This window comes from Solanum dulcamara, chromosome 4 (genome assembly GCF_947179165.1).
Source record: "Solanum dulcamara chromosome 4, daSolDulc1.2, whole genome shotgun sequence".
Classification (NCBI taxonomy): domain Eukaryota; kingdom Viridiplantae; phylum Streptophyta; class Magnoliopsida; order Solanales; family Solanaceae; genus Solanum; species Solanum dulcamara.
Window position 1 is genome coordinate 25610492 of NC_077240.1, and position 27954 is coordinate 25638445.

Consider the following 27954-nt stretch of genomic DNA (forward strand, 5'->3'; position numbering starts at 1 on the left):
CACGTGTCCAATGATCCTTCATAATACACCGGTGGCAAATATTGATTTTACCTCTAGAAGGATTATTTTGTGAAACTTTATTGTTCTCATTTTATTTTCACCATAATGACGATAATTATTTCGTCCTCTATCACGTCCTCGCCCACGTCCACGATAGCGACCACGATAATTATTTGTTTTGATTCAAACTGATTATGTGCTACTACAGCATTCGCTTCAGGGAATGGAGCAGACCCAGTGGAATGAGCTTCATGATTTTTCATCAGCAAAGTATTATTTTACTCTATCACAAGTAGGCATGTAATTAATTCAGAATATTTCCTAAATCCCTTTTCAAGATATTGTTATTGTAGCAACACGTTTGAAGTATAATAAGTGGGGGAAAAAATCTTGAGTAAGTCATCATAATTTTAATATGGAACTTACTTTGTGAATATCAAAATTATACTCTGTTACAGTTTTAAAATCTTGAAATTGAAGGTGTATCAATTCATATCGAGCTTTCGGTAACAGTATAAGTTTTAGGTGGTCATATCAATCCTTCAAATTAGTCCATAATTCAAGATGGTCTTTCACAGTTAAATATTCAGTTTTTAATCCTACGTGAAGATGATGGAGAAAAATATCATGGCTTTTATTTTATCTTGGCTTGATGTTTTATTTCCTTGCTTAATAGTATCACCAAGACCTTTAGCATCAAAATGAATTTCAGCATCAAGGATCCATGACAAATAATTTTTTTCGATAATGTCAAGTGCCACAAACTCAAGCTTTTATAAATTTGATATGATGAAAATTGAGATAGAAATTAATTTAGAAATAACAAAGACAACTATAATTAAATTTCTTCAATAGATCCACTAGATATATTCATATAAAAATAAAAATATATAATTCATGTGTTCATCATACCTGAGATAGAAGTTAATTTATCAGGAGAAAATTAGAGCTTCGTACTAACAACGTGTTATAAAAGAAACTAAATTAGCAAATTAATAACAAAAAAAAAGGCAGCCCGGTGCACTTAAGCAAATTAATAACAAAGGAAGACAAAAAGAGAAAGAGAGAGTTATGTGTCTTCAATTAAAATAAGATGACTATTTATAGCCGAAGTTGCAAGGGGGAGGGGGGGCTACATGAACAACTTGGCTAATAAGTAGAAAAATGATTGGGTAGAAAAAAGGTTAGTGAATCCCATTTTACATGGATCATCCACTTCCTTTAAAATTGGGTGTTCCCAATGATTATTAGCTTAAAAGTCACTTAAATAAAAAACAATTCAAACAACTACAATAGAAAGTTGTGAACAAGAAATAGTTATTCTACTCAAATATCCGCTCCTTCCTCTTATTTTAACTGTAGTTTTAGTTTAAAAATAATAAATATAAAGTATTGTTATGAAATAAAATATTAAAAGTAAAAGAAGAAGAAAGAGAAAAAGTGGCAGCATAAAGAAAGAGGCAGAGGAGCAATTCTTTTTCTAATGTGTGTGTCTTCTAGGGGTGTGTATCGGTCGGTTCAGTTCAATTTTAAGTATTATCGGTTCGATTTATTGGTTTTCGATTTTCAATTTTTAAATATGCTAAATCAATAATCAAATCAATAACATATTTGTTATCGGTTTTTGTAGCGACCCTCCAGGGAGGATGCTACTACAAAAAAAACGTGTATTAAATTCGTGACATAAAAAAAATAATATATATATATATATTTATAACTTTCTGTAAGGCCCATTTATATGATCAAAAAAAAATGAAAGGTGTAAGTTGTTAGCCAACTTAATATTTTTTTTTCTCTCAATTAAATCAAATAAACATTTCAATTTAGGACGGGCAACTTCTCAAAATAATTTTATTTTAAAAAATATCTTTCGAGACAATCATGAATTACGACAATTTATGTTTCATTCAAATGTTCTAACTCCAAAGGGTAATTTAGTACTTCATAAAATTTAGAAATGTACATACCCCAAAATTTACAAAACAAGCAACAATCTTTAAGTTACAACTCTCAGAAATACGTACATAAATACAAATACACAAGCAAACCATAAATTGTATACACGTCCCAAAATACTACAAAATATAGGTGCCTATATGCAAATGTGATCTTCCTTAAAGCTCCCAAAACTTCAACTCCAATGGCCAACCTCAAGCATCTTCTCGGACATTTCCTACGATAGAAACAACTATCGCTAAGCATAAAGCTTAGTGGTGCAAAACTACAAGTTTGAAGCCTTTGGGTTCTTCAACTTATTTTCTCAAGTCATGGCAGCACAAATGTACACATAACAAATAAATCAAGACAACAAATATATCATGACTATCAAGTTCGATAAAAAAAACTAAGTGTCAATAATTCATGAAAATACGTTAACAAGCTTTAACATTTAGTTTCGCCCAATGTGTACGTCATGCCTTCACACCAAACATGATCAAGTCTCAAGAAGGACCGGAGCCCTGTATCAAGAAGAGTAAACACCCAATAATCAAGAGAACCAAGAACCATATTAAAAATGGCTTCCTAATTCGTACTTAAAATGGACAACTTCCATACTTAAGACGAATTAAAAATCCATAATCAAGATGGCAAAGGATCCGAAACAAGAGGCATGCCAATGATGACAAAGTCACAGCCACAAGAAGGACAAAGTCCACAAGAATGTCAAGTGATCAAACAATCCGTACAAGTGGGCGAGTTAAACAAGTGTCTTGCAATTTCCAAAGATACCAACATGACAAGACATATTTCAAGAAAATAACAAATATACCAAGATAGGCGTTCAATATATTAGCAGGTAATAAGAGTTTATACACAAACCTCAGCCCTTTTAGCATACAACAATTCAACAGTCCCACACGACTTCAAAAGTTCAAACCGTAGGCCATCAAATGTCTCAAGTTCTTCAACTTGCACACGATATAAACAACCTTAAAAATACCATTAAATATCTTATTTAAATTTCCAGAATATCCATAATATTTACATAAAACAAGATTTATTATTGCAATTAAGCCTAGAATGTTTCAACACGAATTATGTTACCAACACAGAAAATTCGAAAAGTCAAGTATTGCAGCTTGAATCTAAATTTCGAAACTCAAAAATGCAAAACTGGATTTTATACCCTTCATAAAACTTTTAGATATATGCCTTAAGTTTGCAACCCAAAAAGAATCAACTCAAAATTCATTTTGTACGAAAAGATATTCTCAAAACACTAACAGGTAGACATGACAGATTTTGTAAATCAAGAATCTGGACAGACATACTTGTCCACTTGAATCTAAGTTTGGAAACTGAAAAAGGCAAAACTGGACTTTATACCCTTCACCAAACTTGTAGATATGTGTCTTTAGTTTCCAACCCAACAGAAATCAACTCAAAAAGAATTTTATACAAAAAATTATCCCCAAAATACTAACAGGTACACATGATAAAATTTGAAAATCAAGAATCTGGACATACATACTTGTCCAGTTGTATCTAAATTTGGGAACTGAAAACGGCAAAAATGAACTTTATACCCTTCACAAAACTTGTATATATATGTCTTTAATTTCCAACCCAACAGAAATCAACTCAAAATTCATTGTGTACAAAACGATATCCCCAAAATACTAACAGGTACACATGATAAATTTTGAAAATCAAAAATCTGGACAGACATACTTGTCCAGTTGTATCTAAGTTTGGGAACTGAAAACGGCAAAAATGGACTTTATACCCTTCACCAAACTTGTAGATCTATGTCTTTAGTTTCCAACCCAACAGAAATTAACTCAAAATTCATTTTGTACAAAACGATATCATCAAAACACTAACAGCAGTACAAGTAGAGTTTGCATAAACAGAATTCTGGGCAGCACTTGCCATGTACTTCTCGCCCAGTTTCAAGTAAATACATGAAGATTTGAGTTTTGAGAGCTGAACGAAAGTTGTAAAAAGATGAAATATCTTTCTAGAACATCTTGAATCACTTAAAACAAAGCTGTATATAAGAGATTATGCTAAAAACACTAACAATAGTCAATTCCAAAAACGGGTTTATAGCTTACCTCAATCGTGTGAAGTTTGTTTGGGGATCCACCAAGGAAAATCTTGATGATCGATTTGGTGGATGAATATGTGAGAGAATGGAGGTTTTGGTTTCTGTAATTGTTGAAGAAAAACGAAATTGGAGGGTTGGTGGAGAAGATAAGGGGAAAGGATAGTAACTTAAGGAAATGAGAAAATAAATGATAACAAAAAAACAACTTTTCCCCACTTTTGTAAATATCTAGTCCATTTAATAAATTAAAAAGATAATCATAGTAGAAGTAGTTTATATAACTACACCATAACACTTCCAACAAGTTTAAAAGTCATCAAGTTCACATTCAAGAAATGCAAACATAAAATATATCTTTACTATCAAAATATTCTAAATCAAAAATTTAGGTATTTGCTAAAAAGAACTTTTGGGGTGTTACAACTCTCTCCCCCTTAAGAAATTTCGTCTCGAAATTTACCTTGTTTTAGTCACGAAACAAGTATGGATATTGAGTCCTCAAGTCTTCCTCTCTCTCCCAGGTGGCTTCTTTTCCGGAATGGTTCCTCCAAAGTACCTTTACTAAGGGAATTCTCTTGTTTCTAAGCTGCTTCATTTCACGAGCTTGAATTAGGATAGGTTCTTCGTTATATGTCAAATCTGGATTAACCTCAATAGATTCTACTGGAAGAACATGAGATGGATCAGAACGATATCTTCTAAGCATCGAAACGTGGAATACATTGTGGATTTTGTCCAACTCAGGCGGCAAAGCTAATTTATATGCAACTGGTCCTACTCTTTCTAGTATCTCATAAGGCCCGATAAATCGAGGACTAAGTTTTCCTTTTTGTCCAAATCTCATAATCTTTTTCCATGGAGAAACCTTTAAAAATACTTTATCGCCAACTTGATGCTCAATTTCACGCCTTTTCAGATCAGCATATGACTTTTGTCTATCCGAAGCTATTTTTAGACGATCCTTGATGACTTTTACCTTATCTTCAGTTTGTTGCACAATCTCAGGACCAACGAGTTTTCGTTCACCAACTTCACTCCAGCAAAGAGGAGTTCTACACTTCCTCCCATATAAGGCTTCGTAGGGTGGCATGCCAATGCTTGATTGGTAGCTATTGTTATAAGCGAATTCTATCAAGGCTAGGTGTCTGTCCCAACTACCTTCAAATTCCATAATGCAAGCTCGAAGCATATCTTCCAAAATTTGAATCACCCTTTCGGATTGGCCATCTGTCTGAGGATGGAAAGATGTACTAAAGTTCACCCTAGTGCCCAAAGCTTCTTGCAAGCTAGTCCAGAATCTAGATGTAAACCTTGGGTCTCGATCAGATACAATAGAAACAGGAACTCCATGTAGTCTCACAATCTCATTAACGTACAATTCTGCCAAACGTTCAAGTGGGTAGTCCATTCTGACGGCCAAGAAGTGAGCACTTTTAGTGAGCCTATCAACTATAACCCAAATTGCATCATGATTTCTTTGGGTACGTGGAAGCCCAGAAACAAAGTCCATGGTTATTCTTTCCCATTTCCACTCAGGTATTGATAAGGGTTGTAATAATCCTGTTGGGACTTGATGCTCGGCCTTTATCTGTTGACAAGCTAAGCATTTAGAAACATATACCGCAATATCCTTCTTCATACCATTCCACCAGTAGTGTTCTTTAATGGTTTGGTACATTTTTGTGCCTCCAGGATGCATTGCATATGGTGATGTATGTGCTTCATTCAAAATTTCTTTCCTCAAGTTGTCATTGTTTGTAACACATAACCTATTATGATAAAATAGAGCACCATCCTCCCCTAAAGTAAAATTAAGCTTTTCTCCAGTTTGAACTTCTTTGATCAATTTCACAAGCTTCTCATCTAACTGTTGTGCTTTTTTCACCTGTTCAAGTAGAACTGGCTTGACTTGCAACCTAGCAACAATAGACCCATCAGAATTAATTGCAAGACAAGCATTCATGGCTCGTAAGTCAAGGAATGAAGTCAAAGGATTAATAGATAAACTAGCAAAGGCTTTGCGACTTAGAGCATCCGCAACTACATTGGCTTTACCAGGATGATAGTCAATGGTACAGTCATAATCTTTAATGAGTTCAAGCCATCTACGTTGCCTCAAATTCAATTCTTTCTGTGTGCCCAAGTACTTCAAACTCTTGTGATCGGTAAATATGTGACACTTTTCTCCATATAAGTAATGCCTCCAAATTTTCAAGGCAAACACTATGGCAGCGAGCTCAAGGTCATGAGTAGGATAGTTCAATTCATGTGGTTTCAATTTTCGGGAAGCATACGCAATGACTTTCCCTTCTTGCATCAGGACACAACCCAAACCATGATGAGAAGCATCACTATATATCACATATTCTTTACCTTCAGTTGGTAGAGTAAGTATAGGAGCTTGTGTCAATAAGGATTTGAGCTTTTCAAAACTTTCCTGGCATTTGTCATCCCATGCAAACTTGACATTCTTCCTCAAGAGTTTAGTCAAAGGGGAGGCGATAATGGAGAAGCCTTTAACAAACCTCCTATAGTATCCCGCTAAACCCAAGAAACTCCTTACTTCAGTTGGACTTTTAGGTGGTTTCCATTCAACAATTGCTTCAATTTTATTAGGATCCACCTTCACCCCTTCGGCTGACACAACATGTCCCAGAAAGGCCACTTCACCGAGCCAGAATTCACATTTAGAAAGCTTAGCATAAAGCTTCTTCTCTTGCAGAATTTGCAAAACAATTCGAAGATGTTTATCATGTTCTTCTTCATTCCTGGAATATATCAAAATATCATCTATAAAGACCACCACAAATTGATCAAGATAAGGCCTAAATACTCGATTCATCAAATCCATGAATATTGCAGGAGCATTAGTTAATCCGAATGGCATCACTAAGAATTCATAGTGACCGTATCGAGTTCTAAAAGCAGTTTTAGGAACATCTTCCTTTCTAACACGCAGTTGGTGATATCCAGACCTTAAATCAATCTTTGAGAATAAATTTGCACCCTTCAGCTGGTCAAACAAATCATCAATCCTTGGTAGTGGATATTTGTTCTTGATTGTTATTTTGTTCAATTGTCTATAGTCAATACAAAGTCTAAGAGTACCATCTTTCTTCTTCACAAATAGTACAGGGGCTCCCCAAGGAGAAACACTTGGACGAATAAAACCTTTCTCAAGAAGTTCTTGCAACTGAGTTTTCAATTCCTTTAATTCTGCTGGTGCCATTCTATAAGGAGTGATAGAAATAGGAGTAGATCCAGGAATGAGCTCAATCGGAAATTCAACTTCTCTTTCTGGTGGTAACCCAGGAAGATTTTCTGGAAACACTTCAGGAAAGTCACACACAGTAGGTATATCTTTAAGGCTAGGACTCTCCACACGTGTATCAATTATGTGAGCAAGATATGCACTACAACCTTGATGAATCATTTTTCTTGCTAAGGCCGCAGAAATAATATTAGATGACAATGATCTTTCACCATGTACAATAATGTGTGAAAATGTAGGGTCCTTAAAAGTCACCTGCTTAGACCTACAATCCACTACTGCATGATATTTATAAAGCCAATCCATAACGATAATAATATCAAAATCGTGGAAAGGCATTTCAATCAAATCAGCAGGAAAGATCAAGTTTTGAATCGTGAAAGGACAAGCTTGGTAAATTCGATTACAGACAACTTGGTAACCTAAAGGGCTTTCAACCAGAACATCAAAGTTAAGCCTCATAGATTTCACATTTTCAGGAAGAACCAGTGATGAACAAATATAGGAATGTGTAGAGCCAGGATCAAATAGTGTAAACACAGATAAGCCATATAAGTCAAATTTACCGACAACCACGTCCTGTCCCTCTTGATCATCTCTCTGCTTCATAGCATAAGCTCGTGCAGTAGCTCTGGACCCGCTAGCTTGATTTGCTCTACTTGCCCCTGCTGCTTGGTTGGTTTTAGGCCTTGCACCTCTATTGGTTTGTGGAGGATTATTAGAAGACTTCTGTACTGAGCCCTCAGTGTACACGGGAGGAACATTTTTAGGATTTGGACAGTCCTTCACTTTATGATCAAAGCTTCCACAATTAAAACAAGCACCAGAAGCTCTCCTACAAGCACCATAATGATTCTTTCCACATTCTGCACAAGTGGGAACGCGAGTCTTGCCTTGGCTATAACTCGGGGTACTAGCTGTAGAAAAATCTAGTCTGCTTTGTTTCTGTTGATTTGACTTGTTGACACTACCAGCCTTAGAATCATCAAACCTTCCCTTCTTGGATGGACCTCCAAAATCTGACCTAGGCTTCCGGAATCTATTTTCATGTCTACTAGCTTCTTCCCTATCAAGTCTTTCCCAAGTGAAAGCAGCAGAAACTAATTTACAAAAGTTCTCATGTTGCAGGATTGCCACATTCTTTCTGATGGAATCGTTTAGGCCATCTTCAAATCTCCTGCATTTATCTTTTTCATCGGTAATAATGCCTCCAGCATAACGAGAGAGTCTAAGAAACTTTTGTTGATACTCAGCAATAGACATGCCTCGTTGCCTTAGATTCAAAAACTCTTTTTTCTTAGCATCACAATAAGCAGGCGGGACATATTTCATACGAAACTCTTTAACAAAATCATCCCAAGTAAGAACTGGAGGTTTTGCTTTTGCATTTGGCACACCTACCCACCAGTCATAAGCATCCTTCTGCAATAACGAGATGGCATACTTGAATTTGGCAACATCAGAACACTCCAACTGTTCAAACACTCTCTCCATGCGCTCAAGCCATTGTTCAGCATCTGTGGGATCAATAGTACCTTCAAATTCAACTCCACCCATTTTCCTCATTTTTTCAAAGTTTAACCCACGGGGGTCATGGATCGTTTCAGCCATACGGTGAAAGAATTCAGCCATTTGTTGAAAAGGAGGGTTCATAACGTGAGTACCAGGGCTCATGTGAGGATGTGGACCAACTCTTACTCCTTGTTGATTTCCCACACCAGACCCACTAGTATGAGGAATAGACTGACCCGAGGACTGTTCGCCAAATCCTTCTTGTGTATGAGGTTGGGAATGAGAGTCACCTGTATCTTCACGAGCAGCTTCCATAGGTCTACGAGAAGAAGAGGCCATAACTTAACTCCTTCAAAAGTGAAGATCACATTGCATTAGGGACATGAATATGATACATTTGCAACTTACATGCATTAAATATATTATTTACCCTATAGTGATTTACTAATATAACCCAAACCTTCCAAAAACAAAAAAAACAAGTGTGTAAAATAAAATTCCTAGAACCACAAACCTAGGCTCTGATACCAACACTTGTAGCGACCCTCCAGGGAGGATGCTACTACAAAAAAAACGTGTATTAAATTCGTGACATAAAAAAAATAATATATATATATATATATATTTATAACTTTCTGTAAGGCCCATTTATATGATCAAAAAAAAATGAAAGGTGTAAGTTGTTAGCCAACTTAATATTTTTTTTTTCTCTCAATTAAATCAAATAAACATTTCAATTTAGGACGGGCAACTTCTCAAAATAATTTTATTTTAAAAAATATCTTTCGAGACAATCATGAATTACGACAATTTATGTTTCATTCAAATGTTCTAACTCCAAAGGGTAATTTAGTACTTCATAAAATTTAGAAATGTACATACCCCAAAATTTACAAAACAAGCAACAATCTTTAAGTTACAACTCTCAGAAATACGTACATAAATACAAATACACAAGCAAACCATAAATTGTATACACGTCCCAAAATACTACAAAATATAGGTGCCTATATGCAAATGTGATCTTCCTTAAAGCTCCCAAAACTTCAACTCCAATGGCCAACCTCAAGCATCTTCTCGGACATTTCCTACGATAGAAACAACTATCGCTAAGCATAAAGCTTAGTGGTGCAAAACTACAAGTTTGAAGCCTTTGGGTTCTTCAACTTATTTTCTCAAGTCATGGCAGCACAAATGTACACATAACAAATAAATCAAGACAACAAATATATCATGACTATCAAGTTCGATAAAAAAAACTAAGTGTCAATAATTCATGAAAATACGTTAACAAGCTTTAACATTTAGTTTCGCCCAATGTGTACGTCATGCCTTCACACCAAACATGATCAAGTCTCAAGAAGGACCGGAGCCCTGTATCAAGAAGAGTAAACACCCAATAATCAAGAGAACCAAGAACCATATTAAAAATGGCTTCCTAATTCGTACTTAAAATGGACAACTTCCATACTTAAGACGAATTAAAAATCCATAATCAAGATGGCAAAGGATCCGAAACAAGAGGCATGCCAATGATGACAAAGTCACAGCCACAAGAAGGACAAAGTCCACAAGAATGTCAAGTGATCAAACAATCCGTACAAGTGGGCGAGTTAAACAAGTGTCTTGCAATTTCCAAAGATACCAACATGACAAGACATATTTCAAGAAAATAACAAATATACCAAGATAGGCGTTCAATATATTAGCAGGTAATAAGAGTTTATACACAAACCTCAGCCCTTTTAGCATACAACAATTCAACAGTCCCACACGACTTCAAAAGTTCAAACCGTAGGCCATCAAATGTCTCAAGTTCTTCAACTTGCACACGATATAAACAACCTTAAAAATACCATTAAATATCTTATTTAAATTTCCAGAATATCCATAATATTTACATAAAACAAGATTTATTATTGCAATTAAGCCTAGAATGTTTCAACACGAATTATGTTACCAACACAGAAAATTCGAAAAGTCAAGTATTGCAGCTTGAATCTAAATTTCGAAACTCAAAAATGCAAAACTGGATTTTATACCCTTCATAAAACTTTTAGATATATGCCTTAAGTTTGCAACCCAAAAAGAATCAACTCAAAATTCATTTTGTACGAAAAGATATTCTCAAAACACTAACAGGTAGACATGACAGATTTTGTAAATCAAGAATCTGGACAGACATACTTGTCCACTTGAATCTAAGTTTGGAAACTGAAAAAGGCAAAACTGGACTTTATACCCTTCACCAAACTTGTAGATATGTGTCTTTAGTTTCCAACCCAACAGAAATCAACTCAAAAAGAATTTTATACAAAAAATTATCCCCAAAATACTAACAGGTACACATGATAAAATTTGAAAATCAAGAATCTGGACATACATACTTGTCCAGTTGTATCTAAATTTGGGAACTGAAAACGGCAAAAATGGACTTTATACCCTTCACAAAACTTGTATATATATGTCTTTACTTTCCAACCCAACAGAAATCAACTCAAAATTCATTGTTTACAAAACGATATCCCCAAAATACTAACAGGTACACATGATAAATTTTGAAAATCAAAAATCTGGACAGACATACTTGTCCAGTTGTATCTAAGTTTGGGAACTGAAAACGGCAAAAATGGACTTTATACCCTTCACCAAACTTGTAGATCTATGTCTTTAGTTTCCAACCCAACAGAAATTAACTCAAAATTCATTTTGTACAAAACGATATCATCAAAACACTAACAGCAGTACAAGTAGAGTTTGCATAAACAGAATTCTGGGCAGCACTTGCCATGTACTTCTCGCCCAGTTTCAAGTAAATACATGAAGATTTGAGTTTTGAGAGCTGAACGAAAGTTGTAAAAAGATGAAATATCTTTCTAGAACATCTTGAATCACTTAAAACAAAGCTGTATATAAGAGATTATGCTAAAAACACTAACAATAGTCAATTCCAAAAACGGGTTTATAGCTTACCTCAATCGTGTGAAGTTTGTTTGGGGATCCACCAAGGAAAATCTTGATGATCGATTTGGTGGATGAATATGTGAGAGAATGGAGGTTTTGGTTTCTGTAATTGTTGAAGAAAAACGAAATTGGAGGGTTGGTGGAGAAGATAAGGGGAAAGGATAGTAACTTAAGGAAATGAGAAAATAAATGATAACAAAAAAACAACTTTTCCCCACTTTTGTAAATATCTAGTCCATTTAATAAATTAAAAAGATAATCATAGTAGAAGTAGTTTATATAACTACACCATAACACTTCCAACAAGTTTAAAAGTCATCAAGTTCACATTCAAGAAATGCAAACATAAAATATATCTTTACTATCAAAATATTCTAAATCAAAAATTTAGGTATTTGCTAAAAAGAACTTTTGGGGTGTTACAGTTTTGGTCTTTAACGGTTTGGTTTTCGATTTAACCAATAAGAAATGCTTTCAAAACAAATATACGACTTCTCTAATAATTTTCGAAAATCTTGAACATTACTTAAAAAGGAAAAAGTGTTTCTTAAGAAAAATATTCAAATGCTTATCAAACTTAACCCCAATTAGAATGAAATGATCTCTTAATTGTTTACAGTGAAGTTAAATTTACGAAGTCGAATTTTTTGAGAAAGTGGGTACGGAGAAGAGGAGAAATCAGAAAAGGAAGAAGAAGAGAAGTAAAAAAGAGAGAAATCAAAATCACAATTCACAACCCTAACCGTCACCTAACCCTTGCAGACGTTGTTGCAACTTGCAAGCCGTAGCCGTCATCGTTCTTAATATTTAGGTTTTGAGTTTTGATGTTGTAAACCTAAAGCAGCAAAGCCTAAAGGTTAAATACAGTGTGAACTATAAAGTAATATAAATTGTGTAGTGCACTGATAGTATGATATAGTGATTATATATTTATATTAATATTTTTTATTTGATATTTGTGTATGAGTAAATATATATTAAAATAGTATATTATAGTCTTAATGGGTTATCGATTTACCCAATAAACCAATATTAAAAAACCAATACCGAATCGATAACCCAATAATTATTTTTTATAAAACCAACAAATAACCGTTAATCCAATAACTCAATACCAATAAACCAATAACACTTTTTTCGTTTTGATTTATTGATCGGTTCGATTTTTGCACACTCCTAGTGTCTTATCATTGCAGTGGAATGCCTTTTTAATAGGGATAGAATGCACTAATGTTATCATGCTACATTAATGGAGGGTTCCTATAGACATCCATTTATTTACGATAAATATAGCTAATTAAGTAATTTTATATTTTTTAGAATAGAGTAGTATTAAAAATAATTAATTAGATGGTGTTAAGGTTACAGTTAAAATAATTGCCAATTCAATTTTGAATTTCTTAAAATGATAATTATTTTGGAATATTTTTTAAAACAAAAATGACTATTAAATTTAAAATGGACGGAGTAATTTATTTTAGATGATTATCATCTTCAAAATACACCAAAAATTAAGAATAAATACTCTTTTTGTTCACTTTTACTTATCAACTTTAAATTTTTCTGCATGCCCCTTATAAAACAATAATTAATATGAGTTTTATCACAATACTCATATTAATTGTTGTATAACTTTAGATCATGAAAAATAATTCTGTGAATAAATTAATATTGATGATAAAACATGAAAAAAATGTGTTTTTCTTGATATACAAAAAGTAACAAGTAAAAGTGAGAAAATATATATTTAATATAATAGAGAAGTAAAAGTGAAAGTGAATTGAAAGAGTAACAGATAATCGGAATAATCTATACTTGCCTAAATATATATGATTTATTTTAAATCATAAATTTAAAAAATCCTCATTGCATTCTTAATTTTGGATTCAATCAAACACCTTCATATAAACATTTGTTGCCGATCGCGAACATAACTAAATAAACTATATGTGTAAATTTATGACTCCATTTGTCTCAATTTATGTGGTACCCTTTGATTTGACAAGGTATTTTAAAAAAAAGATTTTTGAAACTTGTGGTATAAAACAATTCTTAGGGATCATTTAGTTGGGAACAAGTTATTCTGGGATAAGTTATCTTGGAATTAATCATCCTGAAATAAGTTATCCTAGGATAAGCTATTCCACCAAGTATATGGGATAATTTATCCCATCACTAAGGTATAAATGGTGGAATAAATAATCCAAGCATTACCTAATACTTCCAACTAAACGCAGGATAAAATAATCTTGCATTTTATCACGAAATTATTATATCTTATACCTCACACCAAATGACTCCTTAGATATTTGTGTGGCTGAGAATCATTTCGTTAAGGGTAAAAATGAAATTTTAAACTTAAATTGTTTCCAATTATAGTAAGGTGGCATTCTTTTTTGGACGGACTAAAAAGTAAAAGATGCGAGGGAGTATTATTCTTAAAAGAGAAAAGGCTCTGATACACCCCTCAGCTTTGTCATTTAGAGTTGATATACTCCTCGTTATGAAAACGACTCATATATACCCCTACTATTACACAAATAGCTCATATATATCTCCACCATTACAAAAATTGCTCACATATACCCTCGCCTTTACAAAAGTTGCTCACATGGTATATCAACTCTAAATGAAAAACTTTCATTCAACTCTAAATGGCAAACTAAAATGAAAGTTCTTAGAGTGATGGTCTTGTGCAGCCGTCTACTCTATGTGAATGATCAACATCGATTTTAGCTTGTAGTTCCTTACTTAAGCACGAAACAGATGATCAATTCCCAAAAATTGAATCAAGCAGTGTACCTATCACCATTGATCCACATTTTCATGAAGAAAGCATATGCGCCATCTACAGTTTGATAGTCATAACAACACTTGAGATCGCTTATGGCTTTACCGTATCCATCTTATAAGTAGCAATCGAAATTTGTATGCTTTCTATACTGTACTTGAAGATTCACATCGACAGACCAGCATTTATTCACCCAATCGAAAAATATATAAATTTGAAGCAGAATATTTAAGGGCAAAAGCAATACACACAGCGACCAAATCAAAAATGATTTCATCCATAAGCTGTAGCTTGGCTCTTCCAAAACACCACCTCCCCATGCCGTATTTCATCTTTCCAAAAGTAGTGTTTTCTGAGGATTTGACATGGGCGAGGCAGAATCTTTGGCAGTCCTTGCGACATAATCTACCAATCTCAAAAATTAATAGTACAATTGAAACAGCAGACGGAGTGAATAATTTACACTCGAGTCTCTTCAATACTTGAGCCCTATGTTAAAATTTTCTAAAGACCAGAAAGGGATTAAAGTTACAGGAACAATTTTGATGCACCAAGAGAATCAAATGCTACATATAAGTTACACTCTTAAACAATAAAGATCATTTTACACAAACCATTTCAGAAGCACCACAACTTCCTCCCAAGCCATCTCTGCAATGGACGCCAATCTGATTGGACTTGCATACTCACTACTTGTTATGGATATATAACAATGAATCGTCCCTTCATTTCCTCGATGAGAATGGTGAGTTTGAAAGAAAAGTTGCGCCAACTTAGACCAGGATGGGGAGTGACGCGTAAACCAAGTATATCCTACAGTATTGCATCAATAAAAATCATAGGAGAGGAATCAAACACTAACTAGACAGAGACTACAAGTAGACAAATCTAAACAAAATAACAGTGCAATAACTTAACACATAAGAAGAAAAGAAGAAGAAGAAGAATTAACCCCCCCCCCCCCCCCAAAAAAAAAAAAAAACAGATCAAGGTTAATTTGAAAGGAAAAGTACATTTTCCAACAAGTTCATAATCCCAGTATACCTAAATAACAAGTCAACGATCCCAACCAGAAGGCCTCCGTCTTTCTCTGGACTTCTCCTTTGAACTGCAAGGGTGAAAAAATTACTTAAATTAATTTAATGTTCAAGTACTAAATTTACACTAATTGAGAAACCAGATTAAGATAAGGTGATACAGTCACCTCTCTGAACTTTTCTGGTTAGCTCCATCTCTAGCTGGCTGACTAGAAGTATATGCCCCAGATGTTGCAGCAGTAAATGTGGAACTAATATGGGAAGTATTAGTATTTCCACCTATAGTCCCACCAGAGACGAAGCCTTGCAAGACCATTTTCTTGTTGGGAAACGCGCCAGCTGTGTTATTCACCCCTTGATTTTGAGAATTTGATGATGCAGCAACAAAGCTATTTTTAAATTGTGCCATCATGCCTGTCCTCAGGGAATTAACTGCTGCAGAACGGCTTGGAACAGCGCTCTGGGGAGGGTTATTTGATTCAGGATTGTATCCAATCCCTAGACCAAAATCCACACCTCGTACACCTTTATTGTTTCCTCCTCCCCTTCCTTTGGCCCTTTTTCCACCTGAAAAATGCATAAAATTCTCATTAATAATTTTGTTAGGTAATCAAGAATCTAAAGAAATCTCACTTCCCTTCTTCCCAAGCTTTACAGTTGTTAAAAGGAGGGTGGATCCATAGAACAAAATCCCCAAGAGTTACTACATGGAACCATCGGTGCCCATAAATGTACTACTTTGGGGAAAATCTTCAATAAGATCAACAATAAGAATAAAATCCTTACCTCCTTTCCTAGCATCCCTTTTGGACCGAAACCTTCCGTCCTAAGAGTTTACACACAATAGATTTAATCATACAAACAGAAAAAGATCCAAGTATTTTAAGCAACAACCAAATAAGAAGCACAAAATGAGGAGCAAAAAATGATAATAAATGTCTAAAATAATGCTGTGCTCAGAAGGTGCTTAATCAAGTAAGGAAATTCACCAATCATCAAAACAAAAGAGAGATCATCCAAAAGACCAAAAGAGAAGAGCAATCATCCAAAAGAAAGAAGACACTACAAAAGTTTCTTCAAGACCTTATCATCCAACGTGGGAACAGAAGTAGGAAATACAAAGAATATTTCCACAACCATGGTTTACACTTTACACCAGGGAACAGCATTGAACCCGTAGTTATGTACCCTATATGTTATGGATGAGCTAACTGACATTCTATACAGGATGAAGTCCCGCTTTGCGCGCCATTTGCAGACAATATTATGCTAATCGACAAATTAGCAAGGGTGTCAACCAAAGGCTTGGAATGTGGAGAAGCACACCAGATAGTAAGAGTTTAAGGATAAGAGAAACACCAAATATACTGCAAATTTATTTAGCATACGAACATTGAAGTTGGAGTGCAGTACAGACAGAATTGAGGTGTCTTTTTTTATTCAGATATATAGACTTGAAGTTCCAGAGAATAGTATAATAAATGAGGTTCACGTAGAATCAAAAAGGGAATTCACACAGAATCAAAAAGGGATGGTTGAATTGGTTAAGTGCTGCCGATCTGTTGTATGACGGAAGGATACCTACCAAATGAGAGGGAAGTTGTATACAAAAGTAGTAAGACTAGCACCATTGTATGGGAGTAAATATTACATATCTAAAATCCAAAAGATAAATGTTGCAATAATGTGGATGTTAAGACAGATATAATATTATACATGATTAGATAAAATTAGAAATGACCACATTCGTCAAAAGGTCCAACACCCACAGAGAGGATAAATAAGACGTCGAGTGAAGGAGTTAAAAGTGTGACACAGACCTAAAATCACATGAAAATTTATCTCAAAAGACCTATGATCTATTGGAGTCTATGCGGCAGTAGCGGAAAATAAAATACTCCCTCTGCCCAATTTATGTGGCACACTATCCTTTTTAATCCGTTCCAACTCCCAAAAAGAATGTCACCTATCTATAATTAGAAAGAATACAACTTTAAAATTCCCCTTTTAGCCTTAATGAAATGAGTCATAGCCACACAAATGTCTAAGGTTACTTTTAGACTACACATTTCAAAAGTCTTCTTTTCTTTCTTAAACTTTGTGCAAGTCAAACAGTGCCACATAAGTCAGGACGGAGGGAGTAGTGTCTTTGCCCTGCTGAGATTTGAACTTGAGACCTCATGGTTCCCATACTACTTCATTGACCAATAGGTCGCACCCTTGGTTTCCGTCTCTAGATACTTCTCAATATAATCTACATATCATACCTTACTAGGTGCTTCGAGATACTACATAGTCTAATAACAATTCTATGGAGGTTTACATAATCCTATTTTTCCAATTCACATCCATAAATAAAATACTTAATATTTGATATATTAGCTTGGCATCTCAAGCTCCTGCTAGGTTTTTTAAGAGGTCTACAATAAAGCTCAGCCAAACAGAAAGGTTTGGAGGCTTCTTGTGTTGCAATGACTATGTAATCTCCACATCATGTGAAAGCATCTCTGATCCATCCTTCAACTGTTCCGAGAGAAAAGGCAATACCTTATAATTTTTTTACTTCATGTATACTTCAACATGAATCCTAGCAACCCATGATTGTGCGACAATTGGATCCCAGAAGCCCACAACATTGCATCCTTGGACTCATATTTCGTTTCAGACACCAAAAGAAAAAATAAGCATTCTCACGCTATGCATCATAGTTTTCTAGTAAAGAATATCTCCGAAAAGGATGTCATTATAGATTTTGACTTCAAAAGAGAAAATGTTTCCCTTTTTCTTGGTTCATCTTTTACTTTAATCATTTTTTGTGTGTGTGGCGGGGGGAGGGGAGGGGAGGTCGTCTAGGCGGCTACTTTAAGAAAACTTGCACACAGGGCGCTGCTGAGTTTTATCATTTATGACGAAATCAAACACAAACTAAGCAGTGGCAATGAATGAAAGTGGTGAATATCATGTAATGTAATGCACTAGGTGAAATTTAAGAGGCTAAAACAAGAAAATAGAATCCTAAGCTTCAAGCATTTCAAAAAAAAAATATAGAAGTACCTTCATAGCAAGTTCCATTAGGTCCACAGATACAGTTTGACCAGCAGCAACCAAACTGTTTGCCAGTTCACCAGCAAAACGTGCTTCCTTATGAGTAATAAGGGTGTAGGCCGTTCCATCTTTGTCACCAGCACGACCTGTCCTCCCAATTCTGTGAACATGCATGTCCATATCTTTAGCTATGTCATAGTTCACCACTGACTTAAGTGATTTGATGTCAAGACCACGAGCAGCAACATCCGTTGCGATGAGAACATGATATATGCCAGATTTAAATTTTTGCAGTGTCTCTGTGCGAGAAACTTGATCCTTGTCACCATGGAGAGCTGCAACTCTAAATCCCTTCTGAGCCAATTGGGATTCAATCTCATCCACTGTTGCCTTTTTCGAAGCAAAGACAAGAACATCACCATTGTCAATCAGTCCAGGGAGCTTCTCCAGAAGCCAAGGCAATTTTTCAGTATCCGAAGGAATCACTTCAACTATTTGTGTAATATCCTCATTAGCCGTGCCAATCTCACCCACAGTAACTCTTACAGGATCCGTCAATATTTCTCTGGCAAGCTTTTCAACTTTGCGGGGCATAGTTGCTGAAAAGAGCAATGTTTGGCGATCAGGTCTAATTTGACCAACAATGGACCTTATCTGAGGCTCGAAACCAAGGTCAAACATCCGATCAGCCTCATCAAGCACTAGATAAGTTGCTCTCAACATTGTAAATGCCTTCTTTCTGATCATATCTATCAACCTCCCTGGAGTAGCAACAACAATCTCACACCCTGCCTTTAGCTCTTTGTATTGATCCAATTTAGACATTCCTCCATAAACTGCAGACACGCGGATACCATGCGATTTCGAGAATTTCTTTGCCTCCACAAATATTTGATGTGCTAATTCCCTAGTGGGTGCACAAATAACTCCAATGGGACCTTCTTCTTTCTGAAGTTCAGGCTGATCCATGATGTGGACAATCATAGGAAGCACAAATGCAGCAGTCTTACCGGACCCGGTTTTAGCAATACCAATAATATCTCTCCCAGAGAGCACAATTGGTAATGCTTGACATTGTATTGGTGTAGGCTTTTCATATCCCTGTTTACTGATAGCTTTCATCAACTCAACAGAAAAACCAGAGTCTTCAAATGTCTTAATTGGTCTTGGAACATCAAAGCCTGATACACGAATGGCCAAGCTTGTCCTATATTCATTAACTTCCGGATCGCTCATACCTGCATAAAGCAAAGCATTAACCTGGGTGAAAGAAGATACTGATAACACATAAATGTGCAATCCAAAGAAGAACAAGCAAAACAATAATGGCTGCTTGCAATCACCGTGAAAGAGTTTTTTTTTTTTTTTCTTTTTTTACCCCCCATTTTGGAGGATTTATAGTGTTTCCACACTTCCCCTCCAATGTGACTCGAACCCAGGACCTACCGGTCGTGGGTGGAGGTGCTTAACCTTATAGACTGCACTAAACAACCCTACATTCAAAATGCACAAGAATACAAGGAGAAACAATAAAATAATGCTGAACTGGGGCTCAGCTCCAACCCCATACAAGTAGAATCAAATTACAACCGACTCCATACATGTGTTGGGAAATATGGAGGGCAAGATGCAGTAATAAATTTGAGTCCATCAAACCCTCCATAGACAGAACAATCACTAATATTGTGTACACTATTTTGCAGGTAACAATGAGAAGATTTGGAAAAGTTAATCTGGGGCAGAACTGGAGAAGTCTTTGTCAATCCTGTGATGCCACACTTCAACAAAAAAGTGTCACCATTGTCAAATGGAAAAGAACCTCCTCAGCTAGTGAAACTCAATAGTGATGGAAGTTGCATCCAAGGAATATGTGGAGGTGGTGGACTCATCAGAAATAGACAGGGGATCGCTCTATGGGCATACTCTATTACCCTAGGCCCTGGTACCAGCAACATGGCAGAGGCAGCAGCTACGCTCTATGGCTTGAAATGACTATAGGAACCTAGTGTTGACTATGGTAGAAACAGACTCTCTTTTGCTCACAAAATGTGTAAAAAGTGAACGGAAATCTCCTTGGAATATTGATAGCTACATCAAAGCGACTCGAAGTGTAGTTCTATTGACGGCTACATCAAAGACATTCAGAGTTTAGTTGAAGTTCATGGCTTCAATATCAACCACTGCTTTAGGGAAGCTAATAAACCTACTGATAAGCTGGCATCACTAAGCCATGGTTATAATGAAAGCCAGGTGTTCAACTCCCTGTCTAATCTGCCTCAGCAAGTGAAGGGTCTCATCAATGGATAAATAGAATTACCCATCTTTCAGGAACAAAAAGACTAAGCACTCCTTTATTATATATGAACCACCTTAACTTCTACTGTAAAGCTAACTTTTTGGATAGGACTAGTTGCATAGTCTCAGCTCAATGATCATATACAAAGCTTGTGGTGCCAAGCTCAAATTGTAACGTTTTGCACATCAATGATCAATAGAGACAATGCTTAAATAAAATTAAAAAAAGAAAATTTACAAGAGTCCCCAACACAACATTTCTAAAATGGATTCATCATTTTAATGTTTAAACTAGGGACCAAAGCACCAGGGAAACGTTAGGGCTTAGTACAACCCTATCCCCCATATGAACCAAAAACTGTATCTGGCTCCAAAAGAAACTAAAAACAGCATATCTTCGTGAAGTGCCAACATTTACTACCAAAAAACTAAAACCACCCACAATACAATTTTCATAACAAGGGTCAAATATACCGATCGTTATACTTTTTTTGAAAAAGTTTTTTTCCTTTTTTGACATAGAGATACCACTTGTTATACTTTTGGTCTAAATATATCCCTTGTGCTATTCTTTTGGTCTAAATATACCCCTCCGGTTATACTTTGGCACAAATATGCCCTTAATTTTGACGGAGGGACACGTGGCAAGCTCATAATCAAATGGCCGATGTAACCCCCAATTTTAAATATTTGATTTCTTCAGAAACACACCCGTATAACCCATTCCCTCTCTTTTGAGTTGTTTTCTTTTCATCTTCTTCTAATTCTTCTCTTTTCAATCACCATGAAAATTTCGAATTAGCATTGGGTTCTCTAGAAACTTCAGCTCCAAGCAAGCATAAGACTATCATACTTCTGAACACGAAAATCAATAAACGATAAAAGTAATACCATCAAATGACAATTTCAGCACTCATGAGTAACCTATCGTTACACTCCCTCCGTTCCTATTTAGTTGTCACCATTTTAGGTTTCACGCCCCTTAAGAAACTAGGTGAGTTTATTATTGTACTCTTATTTAGCGTTCTCTTGAAGTCAAGTTTTCGATAAACGAACATGAATTAATTTATTTTGATTAATTAATTTGACCAATGAACATAAATTAATTACTTAATTTTTCTATGTTGGTCAAATGTATACTTTAAGGCTAATAACTCTCAAGGGAAAAATAGGAAAAATAGTGTCATTTATGCATTGATTTTGTGAAATGAAAAATATTAAGGAACATATATTTTTAATTAGGACGACATAAAAATGGCACTTAGGGAGTAAATTACTTCTTCAGTTCACAATATATTTTTATTTTTTATTATTTTTGATGACCGTGGTGTCCGAGCCAGCTTTCGCGCACCTCGACTAAATCCACGGAATATCTGCCACCTCCCACCAGCAATAAGTATCATGTAACTCTGTCCACCGAGGGTAGGACAAATATGAAGAATCACCTAATGTTTTTTGTCTCCACTAACTTTTTGAACCAATTCGACTATACTTTCTCTCGCTACAATAATCATTTCTCAATTATTTCCTAATAACTATGTTAGAATATGATTAGGTATATGCAATCCTACTTAGAGTAGGAATATTAATAGGAATAGAAATAGTAAATAGTATCCTACTTGGTAAAGAATTGTATTGTAGTATCTGTAAATAGCGGGTCTGTGTAATAATATAGATACACAATTCAATAATATTCTTCTCCAATATTTCTCACATGGTATTAGAGCTTCCACGATCTTGGTAGAGAATCAAAGAGCTCCCGCTGTCAGCGGGCGGCTATTATCCATATATGCCGCCCGTCTGGCCAATTATTATGTTAGCAAAAGTCATGGTCACCGTGTATCTTTCCGGTGACTATTTTTTCATATCTAATTTGTGTAGCACCGTGCATCATTCCAATGACTACTCTTTCATATCTTATTTGTGTAGCATCATGCCATCTTTTCGGTGATTACTTTCTCATATCCGATTTGTGTAGCACCGTGCCATCTTTTCGGTGACTACTTTTTTATATTCGATTTGCATAGCATCGTGCCATCTTTTCGGTGACTACTTTCTTATTTGTGTAGGGTCGTGCCATCATTCCGACCCTACTCATATAATTTCTATTTTTCAGTAGGGTCTGCCATCATTTCAACCCTACCCATATCATTCTCTTTCTCAATATGGTCATGCCATCATTCCAACCATACCCATATAATTTTATTTCTCAGATTATGACTACTTTCAGCCATCAAATCTAATAATCCGGCGCATGATCATGTTCCGGCCAGTTTTATGATTACTTTTGCCCAAAAAAGAAGAAGATATACTCAGATATTTGGGCTAGATTAGAGTGATATTTTCTTTCCCGTGACTAAACTAACATATGTTCCTTTATCTATCTATGGTTGTCGTGATTGAACTTTTAATCAGTTGAACATTAAGAATGTTTTTCTCCATGATTATCTCGAGGAAGAAGTCTATGTATAGCAACCACCTTATTTTGTTGCTCAAGGGGAGTTTGGTAGTCTTGTATGTTGATTGTGTAAGTCACTCTATTGTCTAAAATAGTCTTCTCAAGCTTTGTTGGAAAGTTCAACACTGCAGTTCGGGAATTTATCACTCTGTGTCTTATCGACATTATGCCCCAAATCCAGTATTTCAAGAGAAAACTAAGCATATTGAGATTGACTGGCATTATGTATCAAATACAATATTTCATGAGAAGACAACGCACATTGAGATTGACAGTCAATTTTGTGAAGTCGAGTGATCAACTTGCAGATATCTCACCAAGCTTCTCATGGTCCTCATATTAATTAAATTTGTGACAAGCTAGGGGCATATGACTTGTATGCACTAGCTTGAGGGAGAGTGTTAGAATATGATTAGGTATATACAATCCTACTTAGAGTAGGAATAGAAATAGGAATATTGATAGAAATAGAAATAGTAAATAGTATCCTACTTGGTAAAGGATTGTATTGTAGTATCTATAAATAGGGGGTCGGTGTAATAATATAGATAAATAATTCAATAATATTCTTCTCCAATATTTCTCACAGCCTATAAAAGCCTTCTCAATGTGAGCTTATTTTATTACTAAAAAAAATCATGTCTACATACAGAGCAAATTAATACATGATTCCTATGGAATTTCTAAACATATATAAGCATTATCTGTTCCAAAATTGGAAGAGTTCATATCCTAATAGAGATCTTCGTTATGAATAAGAACGGGTAGATTTCAATTATTTGCACACCTTCTCAAGTATCAGAGACATAAGAGGATGTGAAATCAAATATAAGAGTAACCTCACTTTTGGAAATTTCATGGTAACTAAAAAGAGAAGAAGAAGATGAAAAAGAAAAGAAAACAACTCAAAAGGAGAGGGAATGGGTCGGAAATGGGTTCAATGGGTGAGTTTCTAAAGAAATCATGTATTCAAAATTGGGGATTACATCGGCCATTTGATGATTGAGCTTGTCGCGTGTTGCTCCGTCAAAATCAAAGGTAAATTTGTGTCGAAGTATAATGGGAGGGGTATATTTAGACCAAAAGTATAACATGAAGGGTATATTTAAACCAAAAGTATAACCCTTTTTCGTTTTTATAACAATTAATCTTCACATGGAGTACTAGAAGCCATTATTTATAAAAAGTTCTAAAAAACCACCAGGACTGACAGATCATGAGGTAGGCTCAATTCTCCCCATAGGCAGATGCAATATGCAGGCACTCGTGAAGCCGCACATTGTCCTCTGCTTGAACTTTACATATAGTTATGTAAGAAATTTTGTATTTATCCTGAGTTTGCAAGTGCTGCTAAAAGTAGGAGGTATATTTTCAGTATTTACGTACATATATTAATTTGGAACACCCTGAACAAGAAACAAAGCGTAGCTCAGTGGAATAGGGCCTTCCAAATGCACCGCTGGTTCAGGGTTCGAATCTGACGAATTAACTTATATTTTACATTTAGCTTTTGTTATTTTTTCCCAAATAATTTCCAAAACAGACACTAGCCCATTGCCCATGACATCGTCGTTTCACTATAATTTTTTTTAAAAAAAAAAAAGGAAGTGCTAGAATAGTGGAATTAGGGACTTCAGTCCCAAAAATCAAACTTGATGTACCTATATACTAAATACTACTGTTTTGCTGGCTTATTCACACCTTTATACTTTTATTTTTCAAACCCGTGAGTGCAAATCCAGAATTTCTGCACCCACTAACTTAGAATCATGAATTCGCCTCTAGTTTTTTACATCTTGTTCTTATCTAAAATTTGTTTTTTCAGAGCACATTATGTCATCCTAACCAACAAAAGAACGAAGTTCAATTATGGACCACAAGTAAACTAGATCAAGAGGAGAAATCGTCAAGCAGAACACAGTGTACCTGAAATAGAAGGCTTCTCCTCATAAAAATCCTTGTTGAAAGGCTCATAGTCAACCTCACTATGATCCAGAGCAGGAATAGGCTCAATCTTCTTTTTATCAACAACAATAGGATTATCGTCGGAGTCATACTCAACTAATCCTGCATCAACAGCCTTTGCTGCAGCATACACCTCCTCGTCGGAATTATAACCAGCGTGAAGAGCATCAGCAGCCAATTGTAACCCTACATCCTTCTTTGCTCTCAGAAAACTTTCCATTGGATCATCGTCTACATCATCCTTATACTTGTCCAACTTCTCTTTCGGCTTAGGAGGTGGTGCAGCCTTCATTTCTTCATGAATCCCTTCCATAAACGCATCAAGTGGATCAATTTCATCATCCTCCCCACCTCCTCCGCCTCCATCATCGGTTTTCCCTCCGACAGCGTCGTGTTCATCGTACTCAATGTTATCTAAGTCGGTATCTTCGTAATTATCATGGCTACCTCCAGAACGTGAGGATGGCGGGACGTACAGTCTCTGAGGAGCTTGATTCCGCTCGAAGTTGTACGTCGTTTGCCGATTAATCCCAAATCCTTCGAATCCGAATTTTCTCTTCGACATATCCGGATGGTTCAATGTTCAAACCCTAGTTTACTGAGCCCTAAAAAACTGAATATACAGATATGATGTTTCCTAACAAAATTCAGTCCGAGCAGAGAGAGCTAGCCAAATTCTAAAATCTAAACCCTCCTGCTTATCATCGTTTTACTTCTAAAACGCCTGAATTTTTTGCCGCTAAACGGAAGCTAATATGAGCAGCGGGGAACGGCGACTGAACTAAGGTAGGCCCACGGGCTATTTTATTTTGGTTTTCCCTTTCTTTTTGATAATCTTTTTGGTGGGGATATTTATGTATGAGACAACCCAAAATACAATATTGTTTACGTGCTGAAACAACAGTTTTTCTAATTATTGCTCACCTTATGTATTTCGAATTTTTTTATGTATCAGTGTATTCAGTATTAATTTTATATATTTGCATATTTAAAATTAATTTCATTTGGTATTTTTAATATCAATTGCATACTATGTATTTAATTAATGTATTTGATATTAAATATTTATTTGTGCATATAAATACATGTATCTAATATCAAAAATATATATATCTGAAATCAAGATATGTATTGATACACATATCACCGAATAAAAAAAAAGGGAAAGATGGGAGAGAGTGAGGGAGAGCAGAAAGAGGGAATATATAGAGAAAGTGGGAGAGAGTGAAGGGGAAGAGCAGAAAGACGAGAGAGACAAAGATGGAGAGAGAGAGCGAGAGAAAGAGAGAAGGTATATAATTATTTAAAAGTATAGAAGAATTTAGTATATATGATAGGAAAGTTAGTCTAATTAGAGAGCCTTTTTAGTGCCACTATAAAACTATACATTATTCATGTTATGTTTACACCTTGTTTGGATGGTTGTTACCTGTTATATTGTGTCGTACTGTCATGTTAGTTTAAATACAACAATCGTTCATTGATTGTTACTTAAATTTTATCATATCATGTCGTTTAAATCTATCACAAGGTAACGACAAAAAGTACATTATGTGTAATGATTAATTTAGTGTGATCATATCGTTATTTTAATATTTTCTTCTCATCTTATATTTACTTATTATTTTATAATTTTATTTTATCACTCATCCTATATTTTCACATTAGTTCTACCTTCTTGTAGATTTATCATTTAAATTATTAATGTGTGACATTAATAACGATAAAGAACAATGCAATTTATCATTTTATTCAAATATTATATTTATTGAAATAATACAGTCGAATATAATACAATGTAATAAAATACATTATGAAATAATTTGTAATAACCATACAAATTATAAAGTGTAATGTTTATCTCAACCAAACACATTTTCACTTTACTTCATAAATAACTATGTTTATTTGTAAGAGCAAAGATAGAGTATTAATAATTCATGTGACTTACAGTGTTTTCCACACAAGACACAAACCATAAATCTTATATATTGTATAAAACTTCACAAAAATTATGTAATAAATAATGGATATAAATTCATAATATTTTTAAAAATATATATAATAGGTTCTATTCTAAGAATTTTAAAAATTAAACACATAAAATTTAAATTTTATATCCACTTTTAATTATATTTGAATATGTGGTTGATATCATTTTTTTTTAATTTGGAGTAGGAGTTCAACGTCTTTTTACTAGAAAGAATTACTACTAAACTTAATGCGAATTATCTTAAATATCAAATTTTAATGTCCCAATCATACTAAGTTATAATATTCCGACACTAATAAATTTATTACTATATTTATAAGGTCAAATTGAATCTTTATTTGGGTCAAGTGACTTTAATTCTTGATGTATTAAACGATGTGATTTTTCATGTCTAAATATTTTTAAAATAATTTATATATATTACTTGTCAAATTCTCAATTTATAAATTAGAATAAAAATTTATTTTTTGATATAATTTATTATAAAATTTTAAGTAATATATTTCTCCCGGATGAGAGCTTTTTGAAATCCAATGAAATGTGACTCATTGACATATATAATAAATATAACA

The 27954-nt window shown here is 34.7% G+C and overlaps 1 protein-coding gene and 2 long non-coding RNA genes across 5 annotated transcripts; all 3 read right to left on the minus strand.

Moving 5' to 3' along the window:
• Positions 1-1911: 1911 nt before the first annotated feature.
• Positions 1912-4233, minus strand: LOC129887101 (uncharacterized). Its single transcript, XR_008766289.1, has 3 exons — positions 4059-4233; positions 2821-2930; positions 1912-2173 (listed from the first exon to the last, which is right to left on the minus strand). It is a non-coding gene; the product is annotated as an uncharacterized LOC129887101 (long non-coding RNA).
• A 5423-nt stretch (positions 4234-9656) lies between these two features.
• Positions 9657-11982, minus strand: LOC129887102 (uncharacterized). The gene is made up of 3 exons (XR_008766290.1): positions 11808-11982; positions 10570-10679; positions 9657-9922 (listed from the first exon to the last, which is right to left on the minus strand). It is a non-coding gene; the product is annotated as an uncharacterized LOC129887102 (long non-coding RNA).
• Positions 11983-14798: 2816 nt separating this feature from the next.
• LOC129887104 (DEAD-box ATP-dependent RNA helicase 24) lies at positions 14799-26232 on the minus strand. 3 transcript variants are annotated; one of them, XM_055962060.1, is made up of 6 exons: positions 25351-26230; positions 18681-19909; positions 16413-16452; positions 15794-16193; positions 15634-15697; positions 14799-15402 (listed from the first exon to the last, which is right to left on the minus strand). In XM_055962060.1, exons 1-5 carry the CDS (start codon positions 25952-25954, stop codon positions 15646-15648), a joined length of 2325 nt encoding a protein of 774 aa, XP_055818035.1. In that variant the 5' UTR covers positions 25955-26230; the 3' UTR covers positions 14799-15402; positions 15634-15645. The 3 variants fall into 3 exon arrangements, with proteins under 3 accessions (XP_055818035.1, XP_055818036.1, XP_055818037.1); XM_055962061.1 differs by having other exon boundaries at positions 15603-15697; XM_055962062.1 differs by lacking the exons at positions 14799-15402; positions 15634-15697; positions 16413-16452 and having other exon boundaries at positions 15976-16193; positions 25351-26232.
• Positions 26233-27954: the final 1722 nt, after the last annotated feature.